Source organism: Anastrepha ludens, chromosome 6 (assembly GCF_028408465.1).
Source record: "Anastrepha ludens isolate Willacy chromosome 6, idAnaLude1.1, whole genome shotgun sequence".
NCBI lineage: Eukaryota > Metazoa > Arthropoda > Insecta > Diptera > Tephritidae > Anastrepha > Anastrepha ludens.
The window spans coordinates 108,726,296-108,740,586 of NC_071502.1; the positions used below are offsets into that span (position 1 = coordinate 108,726,296).

At 35.4% G+C, this 14,291-nt stretch overlaps 1 protein-coding gene across 3 annotated transcripts in view; it reads right to left on the reverse strand.

Annotated features, from left to right (window-relative positions):
• Nucleotides 1-13,922, reverse strand: part of LOC128865747 (protein kinase C, brain isozyme-like) — a 91,969-nt gene extending 78,047 nt beyond the window's left edge. For all 3 annotated transcript variants that reach the window (XM_054106063.1, XM_054106064.1, XM_054106062.1), the window contains exon 1: nucleotides 13,901-13,922. In XM_054106063.1, coding sequence (XP_053962038.1) covers nucleotides 13,901-13,902 — 2 coding nt within the window. In that variant the 5' untranslated portion in view covers nucleotides 13,903-13,922. The remainder of the gene's footprint in view (nucleotides 1-13,900) is intronic.
• Between the last annotated feature and the right edge of the window lie 369 nt (nucleotides 13,923-14,291).

Consider the following 14,291-nt stretch of genomic DNA (forward strand, 5'->3'; position numbering starts at 1 on the left):
CCGTCTACCAATTCAATTCAATTCGTTTAAGCAGTTACGGGTTACCAACTTTAATAATGCTAATAAAGGTTGCATACTTTGTGGCGTATAAGCACATATATTCACGCACACACACATATACGCATGCATTTATAACAGCTATAAAAATCATTTTTAGTTTAATGCACATATTTTTTACGCTTACATGCGAATGTGTGTGCGGGTGCTTCCGCTTTGTTTGCTGGTATTTGTGAGTGGTCGCCGCGGATTTGCCGCTTGCCTGGCTATTCGCCTGTAAATGTGCTTTTATTTTTATCGATGCCTACACTCATTCGTTGGTACCCCGGTATAGCTGGATGGCTGGTGCAGGGGCTGAACGGTAATGCGATAATAGCATTATGAAATAAAAGGTATAATGCATTGTAATGCCGGGAAGTATGCAACGTTGTGCTATTTTTTTTTAGTCTAAAGCGAATATTTCCGATGGAGCGTTTGTTGTCTGTTGTGGTTTTCCGCTGCGCTTGGAGGCTGTGCAAATCAAATTTTTTTTGCAAAGGAAAATGTTTGCACTAAGCGTTATTTTTTATTTATGTAATTAATTTGAATAGAAGTATGCGTTAGACCGCCGTGGCCAAATGGGTTGGTGCGTGACTACCATTCGGAATTCAAAGAGAGAACGTCGGTTCGAATCTCGGTGAATGATCAAAAAATTAAGAAAAAGTTTTTTCTAATAGCGGTCGCCTCTCGGCAGGCAATGGCAAACCTCCGAGTGTATTTCTGCCATGAAAAATTCCTCATAAAAAATATCTGCCGTTCGGAGTCGGCTTGAAATTGGAAGTCCCTCCATTTGTGGAACAACATCAAGACGGACACCACAAATAGTCCTCCTCGGCCAAACATCCAAAACGGATGTACGCGCCAATTATATATATATATATATATATGCGTTGGAAATATGTTTTGTTACATATTTAACGTGGGTAGTAAATACTTTGAAAATTCCTAAAAAAAATATTTAAAAAATCTGAGGAACAAAATGAAGACAAGAATGTGGTATAAAAATTATGAAAAAGGAAGACTGCAAAATATTACAAATACACGCCAAAAAATAAAATGAAAGATCTGAATTAGTTTAGAGAACTTAATACTCGTAAATGCAGCACAGCACTGATGAATGAGGACCTAAGGCTCTCGCCTCATTTTAAATTTTGTATTTTGGTTGTTTCTCTAAAAGTGTCTTAAAGGGGCACGAAAAAAGTTTTTTATTTTGGTTTTTTACATGTTATTTTTTCATCTCTTTTTAAAAATAAAAATTTTTTTTTTGGCCGTGCGAGGTTCGTTCAAAAAGTTGTGAGCCTTAAAAAATGGTCTTAAAAAAAATGGTATGCCGCGGGCGATGCAGATTCCGGCACTCACAGGTGTCTGAAATCAAAAATACAAAATGGTTCTGGTTCAGGTTGTTGTTGTGTGAACTACGATCTTAAAAACAAAGGAGAAATGGACAATGAATTTGGACTCAGCAACTCAGAAAATGTATACATGGAGTAATTTTTTGAAATTTTTACGCTGAGTATTCTTGATTTCTCCTTGAAAAAATTTAGTTTTTAAGCTTTTGGGTGGTGAGGGAATGATTTCACTTCTTAAGGGAGCATGGAAATTTGCGTACTTGCCGGAATGTATTACCGTTGAATAAATAACATTTTTTATTCATAAAGTTTTTCTGAATTTATCACAAAGATCTTCTATTCAAATAATGTTTTGATATTATAAAAAAAAATAAAGAAAAGAGGTTGTCTGTAAATTCGGTTTACTGACGATAGTTTAACGTGACAACGTCATAAAAAAATATTGATGGAATGGTTGCAATTTTCAAAACAAAATTTTAATTTTATTTGTTTGATAGATATTTTTTATGCATATAGAGAAGGAGGTAAATGGAATCGCAATGGAATAGGTCAAGTTACATTTACACAAACGTGAAAAATGACGAAACATTTATCAAATTCATGAAAGATATCTTCAATTTCGATTGGGCATCAGACGTTAATAAGTCAACAACACTAAGAGGCACCATCATCGATTTGCCTTTTTCAAGACACTCGAAACACTCCCTTTCATTTCCTACTTTTTCTATCATCGTCCTATTCTCAACAGAGAAATGGTTCATTACCATGCACACAGGAAGAAGGCATATGCAAATACAAGTATGTGAATTTATATACAAATGCGCATATACATACATATATACATATGCTCACTCAAGTAGGACAGAGCCAGATGTCGAACGTTGCCGAACGAGGGGGCCGATTGTGCTCTTTGCCGTTCGTTCCGCGCTCTCGCTTGCAGTTCAAGCACATTAGCTTACATTTGCTTGCGTACGGAATAGATTCGTATATTTGATATGTCCATATGATTTGTATGCATCTTTACATATAGATTTGTTCTTTTGGAAAATTGCGCGAAATTGTATATGTATATGCATGTTTATATACATATATTAGTATACAACATATCTTTTAAGGTATGTGGTAAATATTACCATACATTTTTTCCTTCATATATAATAAAAAAATTAATAATAATAACATTAAAACAACAGGTATTATTAACAAACTTGGTTTTATTTTAAATTCTTCAAGTAAATCAAATTAATAATAATCAATAAAAAGGCATATGCAAATACAAATACGTGAATTTATATATGTACATATGCGCATATACATACATATATACGCTCACTTAAGTAGGAGAGAGCAAGATGTCGAACGTTGCCGTTCGTTTGCTTTGTTTGCTTTGTCGTTCGTTCCGCGCTTTCGCTTGCAGTTCATTCAAGGTAACGACAAATGAACAAGGTAACACTAATGAGCAAGGTAACGACACATTTTTTCGTGCGTGCAGCCTGTTAAATCGAATTATAAGACGTTATCACGTCAAAACAATTGAAAAAAATTGAGCGTAGACAATCTCTTCCAAAATCATTTACGAGCATTTTAAGAAAAACATTATTAAAACCGGTCAATAATTGCCTTATTAAGGATTTATGAATGAAATTAGTCGAAAAATCTTCATTATGTTTTGTAGAATATTAGAATTTTACTCCAAAAGTTCACAAGTTGCCGAAAAATCTGCATTGTGTGCTTTAGAATATTAGAATTCTACTCCAAAACTTCACAGGCTTCTTGCAGTGCATTGAAAGTTTCCTAATTTCCAAGTTTTTGGAATTTTAGTTTTATCGCACACTGCCTTCGGTTGAGAAACCACGTATTGAAATATTTCGAGAAAAGTTTTTGTAAAACATTTTAACTCTCCATCTACCATATAAACTTAATATTTTTCAATTATATATTTGAATAAATACAAAAATTATATAAATAAAAAGAAATAGAGGTTAGGTCAGGTTGACCAGGCTGGCTGAAAGCCATCACATAGACCTATAGGTCCTTAGTGGTACAAGATGGAGCTTGACTCTTACTAGTAGGTTTCTTGTAAGTAAGCTCTGGAGCTCTAACCCCGAGATACATTCTGGCTTCTCATATTCTTGAGTTCCTAATCGTTTCATTCGGGTTCTAGCTAATGCAGGGCACGAACATAGAAGGTGTTCAAGAGTTTCCCTCTCTTATAGTTCATTGCAAAATCTGCTGCAATCATTGTTTGTAGTTCCCAAAAAAAAATAAAAACAAAAAAAGCGTTAAAATGAGCCACACGTATGAAAAATATTAGTTTGGAATTTTCCACAAAAATAAGCGCCATTCAGACGGCACGGATATGGGTACCTCTGTTTTCACTGACGGATCCAAAATGGAATCTGGAGTGGGAGCGGGGGTTTTCTCTAAATCAGCCAGCATTTCGGTCTCCTTTAAGGGGGCCTCTACTGTAAAACTTAAAAAAAATCGATTTTTTACTTTTTGTTGAAACATACTCAGAAACAACTCCAGAATGTTCCATGAAAATCTTAAAAAGAAATCTTGAATAGTTTTCAAGTTATACAAGTTTTAGCAAAGCAGGTATAAACTGAGCGCTCGAGCGGTTTACGGTCATATGCTGCAAGTATGAAAAATTGTTTAAGCGTGTTTTTCTCGAAACCACGTTTTCAAAATTGCCCACATCACAGCTCCGTGAAAAATTAACATATCAAGGTTAAACTTTGATAGTATATTTTTAACAATATTTACTAGTTTTTAAGGCTATGGTGGGAAAAAATTTATTATTTATAACCCCTTTTTTAATAACAAAATGACAAAAAAAAAAATGTCGATTTTTTAAAAAACTTAAACAATTTTACAAACAAATTTTTTTTTTGCAAGTAATAGGCTTAACAACTAAAAATAATGATATATAATAAAAAAAATTTGGTTTTTTTCATTTCAGATTTTTTTAAATGCGCGACAGTGTGGGCAGATTTCAAAAGGCGTTTCGGGGGAGCGGCTGTACAGCTGCCATTTTGAAATGAAAATAAATTTAAAAAATTTTTTTGTACATTCAAGACCTGTGTTTATGTAACCCTAAACTTTTTTTACTAATTAAATTAATACAAGTATGAAAACAAAATCCATGAAAATTTGATTTTTACAGTAGAATCCCCCCTTAAACAACCGGAAACGAGCAGCGTTTTTCAAGCAGAGGTCTTCGCGATCCTGCAGGCATGCCAAATGCTTCAAGATCGCTGTTGGGAGGGAGACATTCATATATTTTCCGATAGTCAAGCTGCGATCAAGGCACTGACGTCGCCGTATTGCAGCTGTCTTCTGGTGAACTCCTGTTAAGAGGAACTCAAACATCTCGATCGAGCAGGAAACATCTCCCTTATCTGGGTTTCTGGGCACAGGAATATAGAGGGAAATGAAATTACTGACGAGCTTGCCAGGAAGGGGTTGACAGAATCGGTTTCAGCTGCCCCCTCTCAGACATCGGTGTCCCTTTGTCCGTTGTTAAAGGGAAACTACACAATTTCTTTCTAAAAAAGCGCAAGACAGATGGAGGTCTGTCTCATCGGGTGCTATTTCGAAAACACTATGGCCCCAATACGATAGAAACAGAACACTTAAGGTGATGGAAATCCCCTGACACTCAATTTCCCAACCCGTTGCGGGTCACTGGGTGATCGGTACGCATGCGGAGAAGCTTGGAATTCCGTACAACCCCTATTGCAGAAGATGTGGGGATCCTACAGAGAAAGAGACTGTGGAAGACTTTCTCTGCAAATGTCCGGCTCTGGTGGCTAGGCGCTTGAGATTCCATAGCGTGCCATTTGGGGATGACTTGAAGAAATTCTCCAGCCTGGATCCCTTTTCTCTCCTCCACTACATCAAAAGCACTGGATTGCTGTAGAAGGTTTTCTCTTCCCAATAAATTTTCTTTGCACAAGTAATGGTCCACATTATGGTATCAAAACGGCACGTAAGTGCTACTTGAAGTGTACCTGTGGCACTCTTGCCATTTTATCTACCTACCTATCATGTGCCATTCAAGTTCATTTTATAGTATTGAAGATAATAGCAATCGAAAATGTAGTTTCGTACAATTCTTTCCAAATAATTTAGTTCAACTTGCGCCCAAATTAGGAAAACTTCTTTGCACTGTAAAACGAATAGGAATATTCAGTTAAAAATCGGCAGGTGGCCCAATAGCCTGCAGCTCTTCCTCTTTCACAAATTCCATACCGCATCCTTGCCTATTTTTTTGTCCCTTTTTGACGCACAGCTTTAGTGGCTAGCTTCCCTTCGCCGTATGCGGCATTTTGCAAGCCAAGACCAGCATTAAACAAATTTCCTAAGTGCTCATAAATGATTTCGCAGATTTATATTTGCGCAGCATGTGACGCATAGTTAAGACAGTTCTTATTAAAAGTAAAAAATAAACTCCCAAATGTTTCCAATTTTGCTCTGCTCAATAAAATACAATAAAAAAAAAGTACATCGTTTAGCTTCAAATTCATGCACAATTTGTGCCATTCATTTCGAACACGTTCTTTTTAAATATTTCACAAGTAAATTACTGAGAAAACAGTTAAAATAATGCCAGAAGTTGTCAATACAGGCAGAGAGAGCTAAGAAATTCAGCAAATTTGCAAAAAAAAAAAAGAAAAACAAAGTGAAAAAAATTAAGGTTCACTCAAATATGCCACACAATATTATTTCCTTTTGAAATTCTTGGAAATGAGAGAACATTTTTGTAACAGTAAAACAGAAAACAGCACGAAAGACATCACCGCCAAATGACAACGTGAGTAATTACCGTTAACAAGTAAATGAGCTTATTTTTTTGCAGCAATTACGCTAAACGTGACAAGCGCATCGAACACGTACATACAACTAAGCTACACTCATATCCACGCATACACCCACACACCTATACACTCGCACACATGTGTGAACAGTACATATTAGCATAATCACTGAAAAGTACTCTACGTAAAGCAGCAGCGTCAAGCCGCAAGAGGTGTTAAAGAAGTTAGACGGATTTCACTGAGCACGGACAGGGGTAGTTGTGTCTGGAGTACAGGTGTAAATGTGGCTGGGGAGAAATTCCGAGAATTTTTTGTAGCACGTATGAGTTGTACAAAATGCGGATTTTTAGTGAGAAGTAAAATGTATGAAGTTTTGGAAGGAAAATCTACAGCTGCAAATAAAATTTATGTACATTTGTGCCAAAGTTATTTAAGAAATATTTTTCCACTTCACTTTTGAGGTAAACTAGTTACAAGTTTGCTTTTATTTAATTTATTTTTTACGTTTTTTTTTATTTTGTGTGCTCAAGACTGGTTTAATTAAAAATATTATTACCGCTTTATTCATGTGCGTGTATTTTTGTACTTCGATTTCACTGAGAAGTCAACTTCAAAATGATAAATGATAAATGATATAGAATTGATGTCGTTATCGTGTGAATTACGAACATTTGGAAAACAAAAGTTTTTTAATATTTTGTTTAAAACTTTAAAGTCAAAAAAAGGCCAAAAAGGGAATTTCATCTTTGAACGACCGCCATTTTGTCAATGTTTTTTAAGGGGTTTGGGGTGGTCAGAATTTTCAAAAAATTGGATTTTTTGTTTACATTTTCTTAAAGTATAATATTTGTAAAGGCGCAGCGTATGCGGTGGCTAGGTCACGTGCTCCGTATGCCTGCTGAATCCGCTGTAAGGAAAGCCATGACTGGAAAGATAATTGGTGCGAAGGCGAAAGGAAGACCGAGAAACCGACGCAGTAGGAAGCGATCTCACAGCAATTCGCTACTACAAAGGAAAAGCAAGCGATAGAACACTTTGAAGGAGTTTTGTGAAGGCAGCTTTGACGCACCCCGCGTTGTAATGCTGTGAATGATGATAATGATAATATCTTAAAAATGTTGTGTGAAAATTTGAAGTGAATCCGACAAATAAATAGTTTTCGAGTTATTCAACAATTAACAAAGGGCGCTCGGGCTCTACATAAATCGATAGCAAAACTTTAAATACGTTTTTCTCAAAACTATGTTTTTTGACCTGGTGATCACTGTAGCCTAAAAACCGCTTGGTGGATTTCAATAAAATGTACACTGCTTTTGAAAAACATAAAAAAACTCTTGAGGCACGAGTTTTTTATGTTTGTTTTTTCAAAAATTTCGATTTTTTTAAACGACCGAAAATGTGAAAAATATTTCCTGAGACCGCCATATTGTTAATTTTGAAAAAAAAAAACAAAAAAAAGCTTCGCTCAGGCACAGGATTATCTTTTAATAAAACTCTCGTCCGATTGATTTTAGATGAATCTTCAAGGACTTGTGATGATCCCCGCAAGGGACTTCTGGAGAAACGGGCTCCTCACAAACTGCGATAAATTTTACAAATATTAACTTTTTTGTTGAAATTTTGCTAAAGTCAAGTCAAAACATGATGTAAAGGGTGATTTTTTAAGAACTATAGGAAAGTTTTTCAAAAAAACACTCGTAAAATTCAGAAAAATGCATGCATTTTTTATTTAATTCGATAGTGCAGTCCATATAATTTAATGTTTGAAGATTATTTCATGCAAATGTTGACCGCGACTGCGCTTCAAATGGTCCATCCACTTAGTCCAATTTTGGCATACTCTTTCCAATGTTTCGGCCGGTATCTCACATATAAATGCTTTACTGTTGTCTTCTAATGAGTTAATTGAAGCAGGCTTGTCTGACTAGATATGAGCTTCAGCATAGCCCCACAAAAAATAATCTCAAGGCGTTATATCGCACGATCTGGGTGGCCAATTGACAGGTCCCGAACGTGAAATAAAATGTTCACCGAACTCGCCTCTCAACAAGTCCATTGTGACGCGTGCTATGTGGCATGTGGCACCGTCTCGCTGAAACCACATGTCATGCAAGTCAAGCTCTTGCTTTTTGCCCAAAAAAAGTAGGATATCATTTCACGGTAGCGCTCACCATTCACAGTTACGTTACGATTCGCAGCATCATTAAAAAAGTACGGTCCAATGATAACTCCAGCCCATAAACCGCAGCAAGCTGTGATCTTTTCTGGATACATTGGTAGCTCTTGCAATTCTTCTGCCTGATCTTCACTCCAAAATCGACAATTCTGCTTATTTACGTACCCATTGATCCAAAAATGAGCTTCGTCGCTGAACACAATTTTTCAACTTTAAACTTTCTTAACAGAACACGAATTTTTATAATAAAATTCAATGATTTGCAAGCGTTGTTCGTTTGTAAGACGATTCATGGTTAAATTATAGACCAAACTGAAGATGTTTGACAGTGAAACAAAAAACGAAACGTGTGTCAGCTGTTTAAACCAACTGTTTAAAAAGATAATAGCTAAAAAATCACCCTTTATTAATGCTATGTTTTAATTTTTGTAAAATAAAGCAATTGACTAGTGAAAAAAAAAATGATTGAAAATCATAACTTTTTCAAGCATCTGACTACCCGTAACCCCATAAAGATCACGAAATTCATATTGGATAAGAACCTTTTTGTGTTTTTAATTTAAGACACCAGTGAGTCTCGGACTCCGTGTCGCTGGCGACATACCTTTTTTGAAAGATAACTTTTTGAAGGCTGACAACTTTTTAAACGATTCTCATATGGATAAAAAAAGTTTTTGTTTTTTAACAATGCTTGAGAAAATAAAATACTGAAAATAAAAATAAAAAATATTTTTTCGTTTCCGTTTTACGACTTTCTAAAGACACCCAAAAAACACCACTTCAAATGAGGCGAGGGCCTTAAATCTACTACTTCCATGCCATTTTGTAATATTTGAAAACAAAAATATAGTCGTGAAGGGCTGAATCTAGGGAATACGCTGGAAGAGGGAGTGAATTTTAATGTTATTCAAGGAATTTTGCTATCGCAACAGCGAACTTCATGACCAGGGAGGGAGACAAAATTAGAGTCGTTCAAGGAAGCCATTTCAGTGTAACTGTCATGGAAAGTTATTATTTAAAATGAAGGAATTTTCTTTCTTAAATTACGTCGAAAGAGAATTATTTTCAACTCTGCGTTAACTTAGTCTATTATAACAGAGTTATATTGAACATTTCACGAAGAAATTATTTCGAAAAACTCCACATTTCTTTGGCCTTATCAGTGGTTTGACCTGAGTGCACCGCATTTTTTATTGTGTGATCATTTGGAACAGACGGTTAAGAAGATTATAAAAAACGGAGTTTGAATAGCAAAATTTATCGACCATTCTGTACTACTGAGTATGAAACTGTAATACCTTTACCTAATCTAAGGCTTGACTTATCCAAAGTCGAAGCTTAATTTAGGTTGGCTGGCCCTTTACTCCCTTTCCGCAAGCTCAAAATGCAGAACTGGTCTTTTTAAGGCACTTTATATATTTTTACCACATTATTATTAGTGTATACTCAAGCGATTTTGCATAATTATTTTTAAGTACACGCACACTTTCTTCCTTCTGCTCTCACTTAGTTCCGCCTGAGTATCTGCCTAACTTCCACATTTCCCTTCTTTGCTTTAATTGCTGTGCTTCCACAGTCTTATCCTTTACTTACTTATCTGCCACTAATTTTGTATGTTTGCACATAACTTAGTGACTTTGCATTTACTTAAGCAAACAATGGAAGCACAGCTGCCGTTGTTTTAAGACCTCAATTAACTTTTGCTTGCCTGTGTATTAAATTATTGAGTCGTGGTTGAATGGCTTTCGGTAGGCAGCCTCTTGTATGTCTCATATAAAGCTGGCTGTGTTGCCATGCTTTTACAAGTATTTGTATATGTTGTTGAAAATAAAGGAATGCCAGCAAACTGACAACAATTTGTCATTCAATGCATGGGAGAGTGGTGAAATATAAAGGGTGGTAAGTATAAAGAAATGAATTAATGCCTTCGCTGAAAGGCAGATTATTTTTATGAGAAACTTTTTCCATGTCAGAAATGTATTTGTAAATTTGTCTTCGCTTATTGAGAATTAGCGAAAAATCTATTACAAAAATCTGTTTTTCATTTTGGTCCGTCATATTTGATGAGTTGCTGTGGAACCAAAGATATGAAAGTGGGCATAGAACGCAGTGATATAAAATATGCTCAGGGTAGGGGGTGCGTTTCTAATTTATAACTTAGATTTCTCTGACCTTATTTTGTATGGGTTTTCAATTCTTTTGACGTTGCTGGATTTTTAAAATTAAAAAAAATATTTTAGCGAGCTGTAGAATGCTTCGGACAGGCAAATAATATTAAAAAAAATTGTATTAAAATATTATTTATTTAAATTTATTAAATTATTATTTTTTATTATTATAGTTGGTCTCAATCGACAGAAATTCAGTTTGCACTGCTATGATCTCACTGCTTTGCAGCATAAAGCTGATTTTTTCTAAAGTCTGGAAGCCAATTGAAACCAATTTGTTTATGAACATATGATTTTGAGATGAAGAGTACAAGTAAAATGAAAAAAAAAATATATATATATAAACGACTCCACAAGGGCTTCGGATTCGACCAAAATCACCTAAAGTATTCTCCGAAATTTTGAAGGTATTTTGAAAAATTTACGTGAAATTTACTAAAGGGTGGGAGTGATCTTTTTGACTGAGATTATCCTTCGCTGTTGGGAGGGAGACATTAATATTTTTTCCGATAGTCAAGCTGCGGTCAAGGCACTGTCGTCACCGTATTGCAGCTCTCTTCTCGTGAACTCCTGTAAGAAGAAACTCAAACATCTCGACCGAGCAGGGAACATCTCTCGTATTTGGGTTTCTGGGCACAGGAATATAGAGGGAAATGGAATTACCGTCGAGCTTGCCAGGAAGGGGTCGACAGAACCGTTCCAGCTGTCCCCCTCGCAGACATCGGTGTCCCTTTGTCCGTTGTTAAAGGGAAACTACACAATTTCTTTCTAAAAAAGCGCAAGACAGATGGAGGTCTGTCCCATCGTGCGCTATTTCGAAAACACTATGGCCCCAATACGATAGAAACAGAAGGCTTAAGGTGATGGGAATCCCCGCCATTCAATTTCCAAACTCATTGCGGTGTTCACTGGTCACTGGGTGATCGGTACTCATGCGGAGAAGCTTGGAATTCCGTACAACTCCTATTGCAGAAGCTGTGGGGATCCTACAGAGAAAGAGACTGTTGAACATTTTCTCTGCAAATGTTCGGCTCTGGTGGCTAGGCGCTTGAAATTCCTTAGCGTACCCTTTGGGGATGACTTGAAAAAATTCTCCAGCCTAGATCCCTTTTCTCTCCTCCACTATATCAACAGCACTGGATGGCTGTAGAAGGTTTTCTCATCCCAATCATTTTTCTTTGCACAGGTAATGGTCCACATTATGGTATCAAAATGGCATGTAAGTGCTACTTGAAGTGTGCCTGTGGCGCTCTTGCCATTTTACCTACCTACCTACCTACCTTCGTTAAAAAACGAAAAAAAATAAATAATTGGCGTGTACACTTCTATTAAGCATTTAACCGAGCTGCGTCTTTATCTGACAGGCATTTCACTTTTACTCTTTTGACCGACAGCTAAAAGTGTCCTCAGGCTTAAGTTGAGGCAAACTATGTTTGCATCTTAAACAGTAGTGGCACAAAAAGAGAAGCTGTGATCTTCAGATCAGGGTGATTGACTTGTATTACTTCTTCTGCATTTACTCTTGCGACAGAAGTGACTGAGAATATGATATGTTTCGAAAACATGGAGACAAATTTTCTCAAGGATCATTTGGTTCAAAAATGAATAATGGAAGAGGATTTGGCGTTTTCCATAAGCAAATCTCATTGCGCCACGATTTCAAATTTCGAATCTGTATATTTCTGGTGTATATTCAAACCAAGCTTTGATCGTAGCTCAAGCATATAGAGACTCGCGCTTTCAATAAAAGGTTTCTTTCTTAATAGTCAGCCTGTGATTAAAATGCGTGGCAAGAGTCTGCGAAGAAAATATCTAAGCCAAGACTTGGTGACTCAAGTCACGGCAAATACGATTTCCTGGGCTTTCTGTTGTCACAAAGTAAGGAGAACTTTATAATAGCTACGTCAGGGTGAGCTTATCTTAATGTCTGCAGCGTGTTCACTTTGACCAACATTTTTTGACTAGAACTGAGGCTTCCAAAAGCAGAATGCGGCTTTTTGCAATAATCTTAGGGGACCTTATGACTATCTGGGTTGGAGGGTTGGAGGTGAGTATATTACATTTTGAAGAAGCTACTGGAATGAGAAAAAGGTAAAGTCCCTTCAGAACTTTCTCTGCAGAGGTCCTGCACTTTGAAGAACGCGTTTTAAATAACTGAGAGACTACTTCTTCGGGACCTAGATAGTTTAGGCACCTTATCGTTAGAGGAGCTGAGTGGTCATAAAACCATAATGGAATATAATTAGGGATATCTCTCCATTGGGTGTACTCTTTTACTTCAATATAAACTTTTTCTGAATATCCTTATCTAAATATATCCTTGCGAAAATTTTGTATTTGCATGACTTGACATATAATTATGGATATCAAAGCATGCCTCTACTACTGCTGCTTTTTTAGATTTGTATAAATTCTTAATATATTAATTTAATAATAAATACAATAACATCACTGACTAAATGTAAGCCTGCATATCTAAGTTGGAGAGAAATCGCCTACACTTTAGTCTACATAATTTGTGAGTTTACCTTTAATTCGATTTTCGATTACTCCTTAAATATACTTGAAACTCAATTCCTTAGTGGACATTTACTAAATAATCTTTTAAAATATCAAAATATGCGTGTACAGCCTCTAGCCGGCATGCATGACTTGTTCATAGGCACTGGGGCGTATACGCAACAAATCATTACTTGTCATTATGCCTATAAATTTATGCTAAAATGGGAAATTCTCGGCGTGAACGCTTGATTAATTACAAATATGTATATACCTGCATGTTTATATGCAAAATTGGAGGTGTGCTTGGGTGTTGCTACTAAAAAATTTTTACTGAAGATTAGTTTGAAAATTTCAATAATTATTTGATATTACATATATAAATAGTTATGTTTACAGTGTGCAGCAAATGTGAGTCAGCCCAGAGGCTCAGGGACTTTAAACCCAAGTTAATTTAAGCCAATTTTCACTAACTTTTTGGTGCAAAAAAAATCCGAAATATATTTTTTTGAAAAAAAAGCTTACAAAATTTGATAAATATTTTTAAAATTTATTAATTGCAAACTGAGAAGAAAAACCACAGCAATAAAAAATGTTTTATTTACCACTTATATTTTAATATCAGTTGCACATACTTTTTCTTTTTGTTTTTATATAATAATATTTTTATCAAAAGCAAGTAATTATAATTTATTTTAACTAAGTAATAAAAATTAAAATAATTTAAACAAATTAAATAAATAAATAAATAATTTTCGAAATAAGTATTGCTCATACTTATAGTATATAATATATAACATATATATATATATATATATATATATATATCTACAATATAACACAAATACCTACATCCATCGATAGCCCACTTGATAACCACTGAAAATAAAAAAATTAAAAATAATTTTGTGAATACAAAATTTTGAAATTTAGTCCAAGAATTGTCCAAACTACAAACCATAGCTCTACCACCGAAAATTAGAGATGAGCGCTGAATACTACGTGGTATGTAGATGAAATTACCGAATTTTTTGAAAAGTTACTAATGTGGACCAACTTTGGAGATGCAATGTGGCAATGTGGTAGCCGAGTGAGTTTGCGCATAAGCATCAGTAGCTAAAGTATGAAATAATCGAGGTGAGAAAGCTTTGCGTGAGAGCCGCCATTTTTTCAGTGATGGCATAAAATTCTGAAGCCAAACCTCACATTGGAGTGAGACTTGATTGAAATATTTAAGAAACTT